Source organism: Opisthocomus hoazin, chromosome 11 (genome assembly GCF_030867145.1).
Source record: "Opisthocomus hoazin isolate bOpiHoa1 chromosome 11, bOpiHoa1.hap1, whole genome shotgun sequence".
Lineage (NCBI taxonomy): Eukaryota > Metazoa > Chordata > Aves > Opisthocomiformes > Opisthocomidae > Opisthocomus > Opisthocomus hoazin.
In genome coordinates this window covers 20,235,532-20,253,907 of record NC_134424.1, presented here as the reverse complement: position 1 = coordinate 20,253,907, position 18,376 = coordinate 20,235,532, and the positions used below count along the sequence as shown (strand labels likewise).

Genomic DNA, 18,376 nt, shown 5'->3' with positions numbered 1-18,376 from the left:
AGATGTTAGAATTGATGCTTATTGCTTTGTGTACTTAAGGAGGTGGTAGAAGGGCTGAGAGATCAGTAGTTGCTTGATTTCTGTGTGATATTTTTTCCTACAACTGGTCTGTGTCATTTCCCATAGTCACTTCAAATAAAGCATTGGATTTTTGACTTTGTGAAGAACAGCAATGGTAAATGATCAGCAAGGTTCGTAGATTTCGAAAAAGGAAGAATAGAGAAAATACCTAGAGACGAGTCAGAAAGGTGTTTGGTTGTAATCTCTGAATGTTTTGAAGTGACCTGTCATGTAATCAAGTATACAAATGTAAGTATTCTTTAAGTTTGTTTAATTTATTTTGAATCCCAATAGCAAATATACACTAAATAGATATATCAAATATCCATTTTATACAGTACTGTCAATATGGAGAATTCTGTGTGCTGACCTGTGTAAGAAGTCAGGGCAGCTGAGTTCCAGCTATCTGCTTGCATTCAGCAATTTGAAGGTACTTATGAGGGATTCTTAACCCGTGTGATGTCAAAATGTAAAAGAGGAAAAAATTAATTGAGAAACATGGTTACAAGTGTTATAGATAAAATGTTTGTGCTGGCCTAAAGGGAGTTTAATAATCATTCCTATTAAGCTTGAAGCATATGATAAATCTTGAATCCTACTTTTTAATGTTCAGAGAGCATCAAATTATATTGACAGCAAAACATTGAAGGACATTTCCCTCTTAAAGTTGCAAGAAAAAATACCAAAAACTTTTAAAGGTTTTTTGCGTGTTAGTACTTGATATGAAACCAACCTTTATCTTAATAGGTTATAAAAATATGTTCTAGTTTGGAGACTAAAGGCCTCACAATACCACACCTTTCTATTGTGTCTTTGTTGATTGTCACAGATGGCACGAGAAATTCTCCTTGTTTTGCAACTTTTCTTGCAACACTTTTTGGAAGAGGAAAAGTTCCTTACTGTGGAAAAAGTCACTTCCACTTGATTTTTAGAATTTATTTGAAAGAAAGAATATGTCAAAATTTACGTGATTTAAGGAAAGGATTTAACATCTGTAATGGGAAACATGAAATACGGTTTCCAGTTCCACTTCCAAGAGTCCTTCCATGAGATACAAAGACTTTTGTTTAAATTAGTCAAATGTAGGTTGAAGATTGTCAAATAATATAATGGATCATACTAACATATTGTTTCTAGTTAATTATCTCTGAAATAGTAAATACTTCGTAAACTGGTTAAATAGTGTAAAATTGTCATTTTCCTGCAAATTTCAAGTATTGTAGAACTGATTTGCACAAGTTGCTTTTTGAAATTACCAACTTCAGTATCACTTGAGGAAATTTCCAAGTTGCACGCTGTTTCTGGCTAAAATGCAACGGAAAGTTGAAGGCTGAACCTCCCAGTACTTTACAGGGTTATTGAAGAGGCTTATGCCGCTGTATAATGCTTTCTTCTTTCTTCGTCCTGTTGGACAGAAATCATTCACTCCCAGTTTTGCAATATGATTAGAATGAAGGAAGACCACCTGCAGCAATAAGAAACAGTTAAATGTAAGAGTTAGTACATAAATGGGAAAAATATCAAAACATTCATTGGCATAGAGATAACTGAGGTTTGCTATAATACCAGTTGGATGCAGACCTTAGTAGTAACAGGAATTAAAAATTTTTATTAAATCTTTTAAAAATGTCTCCCTCTTGCCACAGTTTTCCCACAAAAAAAAGTTATATGGTATTTTGTCAGTGTGTTGTCAGAATAATTTGACTCTGTTCCTATAGAACATTTTCCTAAAATGCAGTTTTATGCTCTCTTACAGTAAGAATTATAATGATGCAGTATTATATTCTCTCATAATGCAAATTTGCTGTGATTCTAATCAGATTAATTTTTTAAAATAGTCTCTAGAAAAGTTGACTTTAGAAGAGATTTGTCGTTATGATTATAGGAACAGATAAGTCTAATGCTGATGTAGCTTAAATTAGTAAAAAAAAAAGGGCTTGTGATAGTAGAATTTAGAATTAAAGCAAAATAACGTACATTGGCAGAATTATTATTTTGTTTGTATATCTAATTTTACATTACACTGTAAGTTGATATGTTGGATTTTTGGTGGTGTTTTTTTTTTATTAGCACATATATGTATCTCAAAAGATTTTACTTTAACTGGAAGTGAAATGGAACGTGGAAAGAAGTGAAATTCAGATGTAAAAGCTTTTACGAAATAGCTTATATGTTCTGTCACCTGTGCATTTCTTCATGTTTCCCCAAGCTTTGTTCTGCTCTGTATCCTAAGGTATGTCCTAAGACCTATTTGATTTTAATTGCTATTACAGAATTCAGTAAATAAATGTATTTTGGGAACATTTTATTGCATAATTTATCTAGTTCTAAATACAAATTTTAAAATCTTAATCTCATCATTTCAGCCTTAGAAATCATTTTCATTGGATTTAAGGCTTTTCAGCATGGAAATGGAAAAATTTCCATTCTGGCTTGCTAATACGGAAAACTATAATAAATCTGTAACAAACTTTCTGAGAACATTTCATGGGTGTAGCAAGTTGTTTTCCTTTTTTTTTTTTTATAGGAAGTGTTCCTGCTGTTGGTTCTTGTTTATTTCCTTAAGTACATACATGATTTCAGACTTTCCTCGTATGAAAGTCATGTCAAAATATATGACAGTTAACTATGCTTTTTAATTATGTCCTAAGATGTACAGCAGTGTGAAAGTCAAACAACTCGTAAAAACCAGAGCTTTCTATTAAATTTAATATATTACCTGCAGATATTTCAGTTCGGGTAATCCAGGAGGAACTTTCTTGAGCTTATTTTTTTCAAGATGGATTTCACGTATACTTGGTATGTTGGCAAAACTTCCATTTTCCACATCTTTGATTTTATTATTCCCAAGGCCTAGCCTAGAAATAGTACAAGGAACATTTAATTCAAGATTAATTGAGATTCACAACAGCATTGAACAGCATACTTCTTTCTTTAAAGTCTGAAATACATAGGGGTAGACATAGGGGAAAAAAAGAACTAGGGAAGGATGATGAAATCCTAGCTCAATAAAACCCCATCATTGATCTAACAAAAATTTTTTCTTCGTAAATTAATCTCCTCTTAAAGGACAGCAGGTAGCCTGATGTGAGCAATTGTCCAGTTATGCATGCAGTTATTCTACGTTTAGTGGCAAGAGTCAAAATGAGAAACATCAACCAATCTGCTTGTAAAATAAATCATGCCCTTTTATCAAGTAGTAGAGCTACAAAGTGTACTCACAGTAATAAAAAGTGTTGTTCTGATAGATAGCCAAAGAAGAGCAAGTCTTGTAAAGAAACATATATATATAGCTTAGTCAAAAACTTTGTATTTTAATAATATCAGGACTACCTGCTTTCCTACTTCCACTTTTCCTTAATTTAGGCCTTCTTTGTATATTTTTTTCCTGTAAGACTTCAGCCTGCATTGCTAGGAAGATGATTCAGAAGGCAGAGGCAGAGGTCAGTTTGGAATTGCTCTTTCCACGCATTCTGCGATCCCCTTTTTCTTCTTTCTTTCTTGATTTCTTCAGAAACTCAACTAAATGCAATTCAGTAGTTCCTCTTTGATAGTAGTTTCTATTACCAAATCCAAAATTGAGTGCTGCCCAGTCATATTTTCAGAGTACTTAACTGAGCTTTGCAGAAAGAACCTCCTTCTTTTGGCTACCTTGGTGATACATTTCTTAGAAACCTGCATTTTTTCTTAAACCCTATCACATTTGGAAACAGTTATCAAGTTGTTTCCTTTACCAGCTGCTGTATTTCTCTCAGGCTAGTTTTCAGCAGGTGAATTTGTCTTCTATTATAATTCACCAGTTTCCCCATGTGTTTCTAGAAACAAGACTTAAATTTTCCTTTTCCTGCCATCCTTGTATATTTTTTCTTTTGGATATGTATGGAGTGTCTCCTTTCAGTACACTTAGGCCTCCTCTGGAATAAAAAAGGTATTATGACTCTTAAATCCTATAAATTTAATTGCAAGAAAGGCATTCAGTTCCTAATACAAAAATCAGTTGGTGTTGCTGTGTACTTCATTTTTGGGGCATGATTTGTGAGGTGAGTAACCAGGGAGTTAAAGTACCTGGGCCTGGTAGGGAACAGGCCAGAGAAAAATACTGGACACTGTTGAGAAATAATGGGACCACAAAGGTTCACGTATTCTGAGGATGAAAAATACATGCAATGCTTAATTGAGGCATATTACTACTAGCGCATTAAGAGGTATTACATAAAAGCCATGCTATATTATACAGCGCCTGGGTGCCAAGAGGTAAGAACTTATGATGATTACATTTTGTAACCAGATGCTGTTCTTAACATACACTTCTGTTGTGAACTGTAGGCAAGACAGGTAATAACAAGGGTAATGTTTGTTTTGTTTTAAGTTTGATTTTATTTACAGTGGTTCTTACTAAAACACTTAAAATTTTTAATTCTCTTTTTGCCTATTCTCCAAAAGAAGTATCAAATAAGACATCCTGTCAGGTCTGACCTTTTATCAAATAGAAGAATTCTGCATGGGAATTTTACCTTTGAAGATCTTTATACCGGTTAAAATCTTCAAGTTCGATTGTTGTGATCTTATTGTCATCTAAATGAAGTTCTAGTAGACTGGAGGGCAATTCTGATGAAAAACAAATGCATAATATAAGAAAAATAAGCCAACTTGTTTTTGTTGGAATATTTATTATGCTCCAAACAGCTGCTTTCCTTTGTGTTTAGGATTGGGTGAAGAATCTTCTGGGGGGCAGGGGTGTGTCTGCATCAAAGAAATGGCTGTTAGATACAAGTATGTTACTTTTTTTAATTAAAAAAAATCATTAACATAATCTGGTTTAAAATAGTAACTTTTCTGAAAAAAATAAGATGTGAAAGTGTGTATGGTAGTGTGAATATTTCAGAGTTCCAAAATTTGATGTAATTTGCTAGCTTTCTTTATAATGGCTTTCATGTACTTTTGGTTAACTCGTCATAAATGTAAATTGTACGTTATGTGTAATTATCTAAGAGCTGGTAGTCAAAATCCTACTCCTGTGGAACCCTGTGACAGTTTTTGGTAGATATTTTCCTCACGATGTAACAATTGTGCTATTACAGCCCCTAAGGTGATCTGGGAGAGAGGCTTTCAGCACTCTCTAAGGGAAAGGAGATTTTTGGTATGCTCTTTCCTGTACTGCTACGCAGAATGTTTTCTCATGTGGTACCAAATGGTCACCATTCAGAACTGCCAGTGAATGGGCCAGGAGGTGGAGAATGTTTTTACCATCTTCTTTTAGCGAGGGCAGGCAAAGATAGTCACAAGTTAGAATCTCAATTTGCTGATCTATGTTCAGTTTTCCCAGCATTTGTCTAGGTGGCACCCTGACACCGAGCAAGACAAACCACATATATCTGTTACTAATGTGGCTTAGGCAAGCAGTGCTCCCACACTCCCAACGGTGCTAGCTGTTGTAGGGTTACAATGCTGAAGGAAAGGGACATGCTTTACAGTCTGGCTTCATGCCAGTTGGCGTGCTTTGGGGGTGTGTGTGTTTGGGGTTTTTTCCAGTTTACAATTCTGCCAGGTGCTGCTTGTGTCTGAGTTGCAGTATTAAGAGGGAAGACTACCCATCTGTCCAAATTAGATTTGAAGGTGCATTTTGTAAGTTACATTTTTTAAAAATCTTTTTGTGTCATTGTAACATTTGCAGGTAGAAGGATCTACTCTACAAACTTAGTTTCCATTTGTGTAGAGTGTGTTCACCATGAAGTCCTGCTTATGATTTGTCAATGTATTTGACACCACATATTGGACCGCTGTTTCCTTATAGGAGATCTCTCTAACAAAGACAAAATCTGAATCATTTTATGTGCATTTTTTTTTGTGCTAAGTGACAGGAGATAGTATGATTATACTGGAAGAATGTCTTTTTGTGTGTGTTGGAGAGTGTCACCATAGGCAGCCAGATAGTTTCAGATCTTAAAATTACTTCAACAATTGAACTGAATTGGTTTTGTTTGTTGAGTTTTTAGTGTTCTCTTCAATGGGGATGCTTTTGCATATATATCTCTCTCTACAAGAAGACATTACATTTAATAAGAAACAGGTTCTTTATCTGAATGATCCAAAAATAAATATCTTACGGGCCAACATTTAGTTTCCCTGTAAGTTAATGAATGATATAATATACGGTATTATGCTTTGTTTCCTCCGGTCTTCTCTTAGCTAGTTGTTCTGAGCAGTCGAAAATCATGAGAATTTGGTTAAATACTACGTTGGTCTACAGAAAACGCAGATAGAGTGTTGTAATGAGTTCCTTCGTGCTACTTTTTTGTGTGTGGATGTCAGTGATTTGTGAAGTTAGTATTTCTATTTATTGCTACCTCTAAATCGCATGTCAATTGTTTTATATGAAGGAGTGACTTCATTTTGTAGTATGTTATGCTGACTTTAATTAAAATGTTCATTTCACTTAGCAAAGCGCCATCAAAAGATGTATAAAATGCTGCAATGAGTTTTGTATTAAGGTGTAAATTTATGCAAAGTTATGCTGCAGTGCATATTTGAGCTACAGAGTCACTTGAAACATTCCAAATTGAAGTTAGAGATTTTGGGTTTTCATTTTAGGTGTGTAAAGGAAGTGATGATTCTGTATCCCTTATGACCCAGACCAAATACCAAGGGGTTTGTTCTTTCTTTGTAAGGATTTTTGAGAGGCTGGTGTGAAAGATGTGAAGAGACATCTCATTATCATTTTCTTCACATTGTTTCTCCTGAGAAGAGTCTCTGGGTGACTGAGAGGAGCAGGCTGCCTGACAGGGAGAAGGCAGGAACGGGGCTGGAGAGCGAGCATGTGCTCGCACGCATGCGGACTTTGGGGATGTAGGGTTGGATACTAAGTACAAAACGAAAAATAAGGCAGGAGGAGGTTTGGTAGTAATGAAAAATACAAAGCAGAATTTATGAACGTTTTAAAAATCATATAGATGTTAAAGCATTTTCTTTAGGAGTATCTGATAGAGGTAAAACAGAAAAGGTAAAACAAAGCATACCTTTAGGAACTGAAGTTAATTTAGCTTCTGCAATTCTTATATGGTAGATATTTACTCCTTCAAAAGCCCCCGGCTCTATTCCACCATTGTCAAGCGGATTTGCACTCATTTCTGTCCAAGGGGGAAAAAAGAAAGTATTTATGGCATAGGATTTTTGTGTGTGTTAGACCAAGTTATAAACAGCTGATGTAATTTTATTTCTAACTTCTGATGTTCTGTGCATTAATTAACGTTTCACTTTGATAACGTATTCTGAGGAGTGGAAGTCACAGCTTTCAGTGAATGAAAGCTGTCTAACTTGGCGTGCAGGGTTACCAGAAACTTGACCTACGCAGCAACTGCAAGTAGAAATTCAGTTGTGAAAGAGAGTTTCCATAGCATGGGTATATCTCAAAAAGGAGTTTGCACATTAGGGAAAGATTTGAACGAAGATTATGTATGATATGTTTCTATAAAGATGTTTTCTAGTTAATTGGACTTACCTAAAACATGTAGAGACTTCATTCCTTGAAATGCATCCTTGTGGATTTTCTTAACCTTATTAGCATGAATTCTGAGCTCTGCTAAAGTTTTTGGTAGGTTTGTTGGAATCTCAGTTAGCTGGTTATGGGACAAATACAGTCGTCGTAGCTTCTTTGTTGGTTGAAAAGCTTTTGGATGGATCTTGGATATTTTATTGTTGTTCAAAGCCAGTGCCTATGAGATATGGGAAGAGCAATGCAAAAAAAATATCCCTTTATAGGAACGTTACGATTATGAATTTTAGGTAATGAATTTGATATATCATTTAACAATTAAGTATTAAAAATATTTTGATTCTCCATCATACCAAACTTCAGCACTTTGTGTATACTCTGGGCATTTTACTTGATTGGGAAAAACAAAAAAGACCCTGGAAGCTGGACCATCAACTAGAAGGCAGGGAAAAACTAGGCAGAGCTAGCAAGGTGCCAACAATAATGAGAAGAATTGGGAAAACAAGTCTGTTTGTTTTCATATATTTTGTGGGATTGTATGGGGGTTATATTCTTTTTTTATTGTTGTTAATGCAAACAAATTCTCAAAACTCAGAATTTCATCTTTTATTTCAGTGTAATGCTGCAAAATAAAAGTCGGGTTTCTAATCTGAATTTCTTAAGGTAATATCTGTATACAACTAGTATACACACATGAATTTATCTTATTTCCCATAATTTTTCAACTCATGAGAATTCAAGTCTCTTGACTGTACAGTACACTGGTGCTTTTTTGGGACAGTTTTTTATTCTTGGTTACTATGTGTTATCAGAGAACTTGTAATGAGTTACTACAAAATATGAATTCTTTGAAATTATTTTGCGTGTCAAATCGCCTCTCTGCATTTCCATGTCTAGAGCATTCATTTTTGTTCGTTTTTTACTTCTTTGAGCTGTTGGTAAGTCATCTGCTTTCTGGAATTTGGGGGGGGGGGGGGGGGGGGGGAGTGGAGCAGAGCACTACAGGCTTAATCTTTGTTTCCCAGAAAAAAATGGGGATATCTTAAGGAAATAAACAGGAAATGCTCCTTCCTAATCCAAGTTGCCATCTGTGCCTTTGCTAAACAGATGAGGACTCAGACAAATTGTACAAAGTAAACTTTGCTTTCAGTAAAAACCTTGCCACAAATTAACTGATGAGAAAAATCAAAACAGCTCAAAAGTTGTCAGCTGTCACATAATTAAGTGGTTACTCAATATATATGTGATGATTGCTGATGTATTCCAGTGACTTTCTCAGTCACTGGAAATTAATTTCTGTATTATCTTTTGGGCTGAATATAAACCACAGTTAGTGTGTTTTACTTGCTGGGAAGACCATTCTTTACCCAGCCGCAAGACACTTAAGAGGAATTGGAAACACCTTGTTGCAAACAATTAATTTATATGGTTCCTAATTTTTCTATCCTAGCTTAACCCATGCTAGTTAACAAGATCATTAATAAACATCTAGATCCAGTAAATTTTCACTTTTTGTTGAGAAACCAAATATGACTGAAAAGAATTTGGTTTACATTGTTTAATGTGTGTTTCATGTTTTTTTGATGTGGAATAGAATGTCCTTAATTTGCTATAACTTGTGGAACAGATTTGTCATTTTTACAATGAAAATTTTTAAATTGTCAATATTTGTTGATAATGCATCTAGAGTGATATCTTATGGAAATAAGTATTCCAAAACAGATGTAATCTACCTTTCCAGGCTTCTGAGACTTTCCTGTTTTCTTTCATTATTTAAATCCTGTCTGTATGTGCGTACCTTCAGTAATTCAGTGTTGGTCTGTTTTCTGTTCAGGTCGATTGGATTTGTGACATTAGTTTCAGTGGTGTATTTGTTAGTTGTATGCTGTGTGCTTTTGAGAATACCCTCGGAAAATATTGTTATAGTTCTCCTGTGAGATTAAGTTCTTTCTGCTATTTTGCAGATAAGCAGATAAAAAAGGAGCACTTGTCTTGCAGATTTTAAATTCTAGGGAGTGTTTCTGTGCATGCTAAGGACTGAATAAATCATAAGGATCTTTTTGGTAAGATACAAATGGTACATTTCCTGGATTTTGTAGGAAGTAGCATAGTTCTTACAGCCCAAAGACATTTGCTTCTTACTATGTGTGATCTGTCAAATATGCTGGTGTTAGACTCTATTTTTATGGATATTATTGGAGAAGAAAAATACCATTTGTATTTTTAAAGTGTCAAAATATTTCAAATTGCTAAATAAAATTTCAAATTTGGAAAACAACAAGCTTACATAAAGTGAAGTGAGTCCTTGGAGATCGTTTTCCTTGACCTCTTTAATTTTGTTGTTTTGAAGGTCAATCATACGAGTATCTGGTGGAATGTTGCGAGGTATTGATGTCAAACCTATTTAAGTATGTGACATGAACAGAAACATTACATGCCTGTATACAAGTCCAAAGAAAAATCTGCTAAACAGCAAAACACAGTACGATTGTTGATGATTATGATGGGAAAGACAGTATGAACAGCCATAAAGCAAAGGATAAAAAGGAATATTTGATAATGAGAAGAACTAATTATGTAACAATATATGACAAAAATGTGTGGATAGTTTCAGGAGCAACTGTTTCTACCCTGACCATGAAAAGCTTGAATGGGGTGCTCATTGCAGCTTCTTTGTATCTGTGAAAGAGCAGCCTTGGAACACAGGTGGTTCTCTAGGGAAGCTGCTGAAGTCCCTGGTGAAAGCAGCCCTCAGAGGATTTGGGGCTGTGGTTCTGTGTTGGAGGAACAGGGCAGTTGCAGTGGCTTTGAGGGATTTCTCTCAGTGCTTGAATGCTCCTTTCTCTCCTCTGTGCTGCTGTGTTGGCACGTTTGCTTCTATAGACATACAGTTAACATCAGGGCTGAGAAATGTATTCTTGGTAAAAGTGAGCGAAGGATGGTCTTCCAGCTGCCAGCACCTAATTACCAGTTGTATAAATCCCCCAACCCAGTTCACTGTTCAGTTACCAACCCCCTTCAGTTCATGCCATCTGAGATCCTGAATAGCAGAAGACATTAGGAAGGGATAGTAACTTTCTTTTCAGTGGAAATGCTGATGCATCAGATGCTAAATGCTGGTCCAGTTTATTCACAATTATTCCATAATTAATAGGTTACACTTATTTAAAGATCAAGTCTATTTTTTCTATGTGTGGACTTAAGTCATATGGTTTGCAATCTGTAGACCAGATGCAATAACCACAGTTTATTGCTGTCAGCAAATTTTAATTTGATTCCTTAATAATGACATATTAAAAAACCAAACGAAAACAGCAATTTATGTATTGACTCAATGTTTCTAAGACATGAGAAGTCTAGGCATAAGTTTAGGATGGTGGCAGAGCTGTGATGAGAACGAATATTATTGTCGCTGTGCTACTGGCAGGAGCATAGTCTTCCGATTACCTTGAATCACGGGAAAACGTCAATGAACACTAATTCAAACTGGTGTGATTAATAATGATTTCGTATTTAGGGACTGGTGTGTATCTGCAACAGTGACAGTAGCATATTTGCCTTTGGTTAAAAAAGTGATGTGCACTTCAGTGGAAGTTAAGCTGAGCAAATAGGTTATATCCCGTTTATGCATTCGCATTAAACTTCCTTGTGATTTATTTATGGCCCCTTTTTCCGTTGTTATGCTTTCTTGTCATTTGACCTGTTGCTTTGTAGTTGTGTATGAAGTACTTCAGCCATAGTCTTTTTTGAGAGAGAGGACTAATAGCTTGTCTAATGCGAACAGGAGATACAGCAAACTTTTGTGCTGCTCTGTTTGGCTATAACTTCATGCAAGTAAAAGAAACAGGAGAAACTGTAATCTAAAATGTAAATATACGCATTTTCACATTCTGTGATTGTTCTTTTGGTGGTTAAAAAGCTGTGCGAATTATTACATACTTACAAACCCTGATCAGTATTCAGTTAAATAGTTTTACAGTTATTTGTTACATCTTCTAAGTGCCTTTCTGTTCTGTCTTGTTATCGTTAGAAGTCATTGCTAATGGAAGGGGGCTATAGCAGCTTATTACTTTTCTGAACTGTTGCAATAGAACTGGGAAAACATTTGTGTTGTAAAAAATGGTGGACACAGATTAGTTGCTGAACACGAATTAGATATGATTTGCAAACCTAACTGAAAAAATGTAAGCTCATTTTGAAAATGTCTAGTACAGGAATATGCAAATGTATGCGATTTATGGAGCCATAGAATTCATCTCTTAAAATGCAAATCCTCCAAAGGAGAGTCCAGTGGAGGACAAATTCGTTCTTACCTAGGTCAGAGCAATGGACGACTCTCACGTAGCACTGGCATCCAAATGGGCATATTGGGAATAGATCAAAAGGAATTAGTGGCATAATTGGTTCAGTGGTTGGAAATAAAGAATTGTCATCATCATAGTCATCATCGTCTTCTTCCATATCTTGGAGCATCATATTCTTTAGTGTAAAATACGAAGGACCAATGAGAGGTTTGGCAGAGCACAAAGCCAAGAAGAGAAGGAGCGTGTATTGTTTCATATCTTCTTAATCAGGATAGCCGATCTTGAAGAGGACATTAAACAAACAAACCCAAACACAAGAACTGGTGAATGTCAAACAGCAAATAACGGTATTGAACTGTTTACTTCATTCACTGCTACAGTCTCTGGTCCTGAAAAATGGTCTGCTATGAATATTAAGTTTTAATTAGTATATGAAAGATGAAGAATATTAAAAATAGTCTCTAAAATACGAACTATTATCATAAAACCATAGATTATAATAATATTATTAAAATATTGTTTAAGTGAAATTCAGTAGGCATGCATGTTATAGCAAAGTTTTTTGATTGAGTTTAAAAAATAGTATCATCATTTGCTTCAAGCTTTGAAGTGTAATTTTTGTAGTAAATTTTGCCAGAACTTGGAATTGTATTTATTTTATTCATTCTTGACAGAAAAAATATTTTTAATAGGATACATGGGCATATGTGCATTACTTGTGTCTAGAAAATTGGGAAATACTTGATTACTGATACATGAAGTTCAGTCATCAGGATACTCCCTAAAGACTTGTTATTCTACTACCTGTACACTTCTAATTAAACTCTTCTTATTCTAATCTGTAAAAAATAGCTAATTTTCAGTTCTGACAACAGCTTTTCCCATATTCCGGTCAGGTGTTTACTACCGCTATTGATACAAGTTCACTTCTGCAGGCAAACACATTTGTATTGACTATTTGATGAGGACTCTTTTCTTTGACAAGGGCTTGCAGGTTATGAATCTGTGTCATTTGAAATCAGTAACTTAAATTACATCTAGAAAAAAGCTGGAAGCCAGTAGTTTTGTCTGCATATTTTTTCAATAAACATGGGATTTTTTCAACCTAGCTTTGTCATCATAGGGACTGTACATGATAGCTAGGCAGCCAGCTGATAGGAGATGAAAATGTGCCGTGCTGGAATTTAATGCTGTAAAACCCATCAGCTTTCTAGATTACCCATAACTTGAAAGTATCTTTCTTGTGTAATCAAGTGTCCTTTGTCCTGGAAGACAGAAACACGTTGGCTCAATTAGGGCACCTTCAAAGCAGAAAATCCCATGTCAGATAGCTACAATTATTTTTTTCCTGATGACATTGAGAAGAATACACAAGTTATGAAGGATTTAAAAAGTAAATTTGTCTTTAAAGAATACGTCAGACTGTCTCATTACAGCTGTTCATTCACTTCGAGTCTGCCTCTTAAGTTCTAGTTTTACCAGATTTTTTAGCCACACCTGACTGGGAAAAACCAGGAGTCCAGCCTTTAACTACACTGCAGTGCATTATCTGAGTAATGGTGATCAATAGTTCAAAACCCTTAGATATTTTCTACATACCCTGGATTTATTCTAAAGGTGATTTTATTGACCAAATACTCCTACAAAACTAGCCACAAGGGAAAATAGAGATAGTAAGAATTGCCACAGGATGTTTTGCAACTCTGTGAGAGAAGACTGTGAATTTGGCCCTCAGCTCTACATGTTGCCCTCTGGAGCCCAATTCCGGAAGTCGTTCGGAACCTACAGCACGCTGTGCAAACCAAGAGGGGCGGCTATACATTTAATTATACGTATCCTGTTTCTAAAAATGTTACTATTTAGACTATCATAGACCTCTTTAGGCAAATACTAAACGGATGTCAATTCTTCTTTGATCACCTAATTAAATGCTTGCTGATCTGTTTATAACAGAAAAATGTCTTTATGTAGGCAATTATGTCATTGGTTCTCAATCACAGGAAGAGGAGTGTACTGGTTTGTACAAGCATGTTGACTGGCTCATTCAAAATGCTGAGGTTTTGTTTGTATTGCTTTTTTCTGTACGAGGTCATTTTGATGTTTCTTGTATACGGTTCTTAACAGCATTAAAATGCTGTGTATGGCATATATTGCTTCTACTATTACTGTATATGTTTCACGGTGTATGAAAAGAAAAAAAGCTAACAGTATTTAGATTACATAAAACTCACCCTTTCGAAAAGCATGCAGTGACTCCTTCCCCTCAAATCTGTCTGCAAACAGAAGCACAATGTACTTTGTATCTTGCAGACATGCAGCATATAACTGTAAGTTTAATATTTATTGTAATCTTCCAGTCATACTGATTTGGGGAGTAGTGTGTACCTTTTACTGATTTAACAATCTCTTAAAAGAATCTTCACGTATGTTTTTTCCCCATATATTTTCCTTTGTGTTCAAAGTAATGTTCTCTTTCGATGCTTCTAGAAAGAATTTTATAGTTGTACTTGCAGTCCTATACAATGTGTTTTCTTGAAAGAGTCTTTGAATATGAACAGTGCTGGGAACAAGATGTGGAACCTACATTTGTTTGTTTGGAGAGAAGTGTGGTCATGCCTGGCTGTACACCTTTGGAATATTTTGCCCTTTCAATCTTGTATTTCAGCTGCAGCAAAACAGTCAAAATGTTCAATGCTTCAGTCATACTGTTAGATAAGAGATGAGGAGTTTTAAGCCTTTCAGACTTCTGAGTTCTCCTTATTCTTGAACAAGTGTTTCAATGACTGGGTTTTCACAGATGGGCACTCAGGCTGTTCTTATTTCCCTGGCTGCTTAGGTATTAAATGACAAAACACTATGTGGTTTATCCAATGTTGTTGTAGAGTTTCTGCATGTAGAATATCAAGTGTCATGGCATGTCTCATGTCTTGGGACATCTAGTTTCTGTGTCCCTGCTGACTTCTATTTGTGTTGGGCGCTGGATGTATAGTTTTAGTGTATCTATAAGATAAGCTTCCACTGACATTCCTGAATACTCTTCTGGATCTGGTGCTAGCAAGTTGTTTTATGAAACAATCTAAAAATCTGTTTCCACACTTGCACCTGTAGCAAATGGGTTGCGTATTTCCTTTCAGATAATCAGAAAACTAATATTATGATTTCACACTATGGAAAGGTTTAGGCTGTGATGGGAGTAGTGGGCAATTTGAACTCTTGAAAAACATGTGTTGTTCACAAACAGTTCTAGAAAAGTTGTGCTGAAATATGTGTCGTCATGTGTCGTTCCCCCTCACCACTCCCTGAAAGAGAAAAAGCCCTTGCTTCATCTTCCCACTTTGCCATTAGGAAATCCTTATTGCTAATTGGCTTTGTAGTTACGGATGGTAATCAAGTTTGACTCCAGGTTTGCATTTGCCAAAGAAATGCCAAAGAGTGGGTTCCAAAGAATTGGAGTTTATGGAGGTTATAAGTTTATTTCCTGGCTGAGGTTTGGAGTTTCCCAGTAAACAGATGTTGATATGTCTCTGTAGAAATGCTCTGAATCTGCAGCACATCTCAAAGACCTTACACAAACTTTCTGTGTGCTTAAACATCAAGAGTAAGAGAATTAAAAGAAAATGAAAGCCTAAAATCCAAGTTCCTAGTGATCTTTCTGGAAATACTTTAATTATTTTGTCACAAGAATTTTCTAAAGTCATTATTTCAGAAAGTGCAGTTCATGAATACAGCTGTACTAATGGTCCACTGCTGCCACTTAAGGCTGGTTCTGCTCCCCAGCCCACACTTTCAGTTGTTTCATACCAGCTCTTCCACCCAGGCTGTTCACTGAGTTGATTGAACTCACTAAACCAGCACAAAAATGTGAGCAAGAAAAAAAAAATCCAACACATTCTTTCCGAGTGAACAATCTGAATCAGAGTATCAGAGCCAGTGCAAAGACATGGGTGGAACAGCCTGGTTCAGGGGGACGGGACATTAAATGGGAAGAGAGGGAATGCGAAGAGGTGGGACAGCCACTCTTGACACGTGCAGGCTGTTAGGCAGGCTCGGGTGTTCTGCTGGACAGTACCCTGAGCCGATGGACAAAGTCTGGCTTTGTCCATTCTCATGTTTACAGACCGGAACATTGAAGCTGAATTGGAGAAAGAGTGTAGCAAATTCAAGGAGGGCTCACATACTTCTTTGTTACACCTGCTTTATAGCAATCCTGCCTTTCCTTCCATACAAAAGGCTTCTGAGTAGCACGTTTTCACTGGAACGCTGGCCACCCCAAAGTGAGGTGACTGAGTGTGGAGAGTATGCTTTGCATGCAGAGATGCTGTAAGGCTGAGTTTCTTTCCTGAAGTATGTAACAACCCTAAAATCGCTGTACTGATTCTTTGGGACATACTTATCCTCACTTATGTAGTGATCTTTACCAAAACTCACCTTGCCAAACAGCATGTGGAAGATAGGAACTTCTTATGCTGTTAGTTTAGGATAATACTTGTCATTTATAACAAAGTAGATGCAGGTGCTGTCACAGTAAGTTCATATGATTAAAACCTTTTAGAGACTGTGTGGAAAATTCCCATGTAAGTGTGCAATAGTTCTGTGATGTGAAAGTTCTAAAGATGAATTATGGGAAGATAAACACTTTTCTGTGAGGATAGAAGTTATGTTGTGAATATGGGATGTGTGCATGAAAAAAGAAAGTCTGGATTCCCTGGCAGTTGCATGCCAGTCCTGCAGCATGTGGTTACTGTTGCCTTACCAGTTATGACACTGAAGGAGTTAATAGGTAAAGTTTTAAAACTTAAAAGGATTCTAAATTATATTTAGAAATTGCTTCTGTTACTGGTGTACGGAGGCAAATTTCCTATGGCATTATTTCTGAAAAGGAAATGTTTAAATGACACAGTGGTGAGCTTTACAGAGGAAAAGAAAAATCCCCGTGTTCATTAATAACACGAATCATTGCTCTGTGCACAGATTTTGTCCAAAGAAAGGCAAGACCATAGCTGTTTTGAAAGCTATATTTAAAAATAGTTCTGGTTCTATTAGTCATTGTCCCATTCCAGAAATAAAAGGAGTTTATGTTTAACTCTTTGTCTACTCTAATGATTTACTTAAATTGCTTAAGAAAACGGGATATTTTATGGTCAGTAAGACTACTGAAGAAATTATTCTGTCTTGAGATATAGTCCAATACTGAAGTTATGTAGTATAATAATGAATAGCATGTTTACAAAATAAGTTCTGTTTAGAGAGTATTTACTTCTTATGGAAAGCACTGCTTGACTCGTGTGTTACTGAACATGATCTGTGAGCATTTTTAGATTGTAGCTTTTCTACAGTTCACTCTTTCATGTGTCATTGTTAATTACTTTGCTGATATCTACTTCAAAAAAACCACAACTGGAATACCAAATTACGGAAAGTTAACACTGAGTTGTAACTATAAGAACTGCTATAACTGTAGGATAGTTTTTCATAGATGGTAATAACTGAGGAAAATATTTGTCTTTCTGACAAGTTATTCTTTAATAGTTAAATAATTCACTGTAGCTTTTTTTGCTTTGCAGCTCAGATTTAGTAAATACAGGATTATTTCAGCTGCAAAGTAGATTTTCAAATGTTCCATACAAAAAGTGGTACTTCACTCTAAATTACCTGAGATTATTAATCTGCACATAGTGACTGGCAACCTGTTGCTTAATTCTTTATTGCTCTTTATATAGAATAGGTATTCAAACAGGACATACCTTGCGAGTTTGATAGTTCTTCCAGAAGCACCGTGATAATCCACCTGAGATCTTTATGTCCAGTTAGTTCGTATTTAAAAACAAAAAAGAAAAACAAAAGAGAAAAGGGAAGTTAGGCTGAGTACTGTAAAATGGAAAGTAAATATAAAGAAAAATTCCACTTCCAAACTTCTTGATCCTCCTGGCACCGTGGGTGATACCAGAGTAAACTACTGCTTCAGATTAGCCCATCTTAGTATTGAAGAATGATATTAAGACGACTTGTTACCACTCATGTGTTTTTCATCACTGCTTGTATTACAGCCAAAGCTTCTGGCTTAACTCTAGACGTCTAGTGGAAGACTTTGTAAAACCTGTAGCTTAATAATAGTTGACATCAGGCCATTGGAAGTACAGTGAGGTCCATTTCAGGTCATTCCTGCTATGGAATCACACTTCTTATTTAGGATTTCATTAGCTGTTATTCTTTAAAAAGTGTGACTTAAATAGAAGTATAAAACCTTAGCCAGTGGCAGAGTAAATCAATAGCTTATAGTGATCAGCACGTTGCCAAACCTTTCCAAGGTTATAAAATCAGGATTTTGTTGTGTAGTTATGTATAAATACTACACCTTGCTTTCAGTAGACAACTATCTGGCTGGGGAAGGTGGTTCAAGAATGTAAAATGTAGATCAGAATTAATAGTATAGTTAATTTATTTATCTTGTGTATGAGAAATTAAGCATATCTTTTGTTTAAAATAGAGAATATTTGCAATATTCTGTGATAAGGATGGA

The 18,376-nt window shown here is 35.7% G+C and overlaps 2 protein-coding genes across 4 annotated transcripts in view; one reads left to right on the top strand and one right to left on the bottom strand.

Moving 5' to 3' along the window:
- Window positions 1-18,376, top strand: part of CENPP (centromere protein P) — a 146,107-nt gene that overhangs the window by 63,928 nt on the left and 63,803 nt on the right. The window lies entirely within an intron of this gene.
- ASPN (asporin) lies at window positions 363-17,817 on the bottom strand. Of its 2 annotated transcripts, XM_075433105.1 has the most exons (9): window positions 17,601-17,617; window positions 14,088-14,129; window positions 11,866-12,136; window positions 9,840-9,952; window positions 7,559-7,772; window positions 7,077-7,187; window positions 4,575-4,668; window positions 2,780-2,918; window positions 363-1,525 (listed from the first exon to the last, which is right to left on the bottom strand). In XM_075433105.1, exons 3-9 carry the CDS (start codon window positions 12,110-12,112, stop codon window positions 1,328-1,330), a joined length of 1,116 nt encoding a protein of 371 aa, XP_075289220.1. In that variant the 5' UTR covers window positions 12,113-12,136; window positions 14,088-14,129; window positions 17,601-17,617; the 3' UTR covers window positions 363-1,327. The 2 variants fall into 2 exon arrangements, with proteins under 2 accessions (XP_075289220.1, XP_009935747.1); XM_009937445.2 differs by lacking the exon at window positions 14,088-14,129 and having other exon boundaries at window positions 17,601-17,817.

Excerpts from the sequence above, each read along its gene's own strand:
- ASPN (XM_009937445.2), bottom strand. The coding sequence starts at position 12,112 with ATGAAACAATACACGCTCCTTCTCTTCTTGGCTTTGTGCTCTGCCAAA. Across the intron at positions 9,953-11,865 it reads CGTCCATTGCTCTGACCTAG|GTTTGACATCAATACCTCGC; the intron begins GTAAGAACGAAT and ends ATACTTAAATAG. Across the intron at positions 7,188-7,558 it reads GAAGTCTCTACATGTTTTAG|AAATGAGTGCAAATCCGCTT; the intron begins GTAAGTCCAATT and ends CCCCTTGGACAG.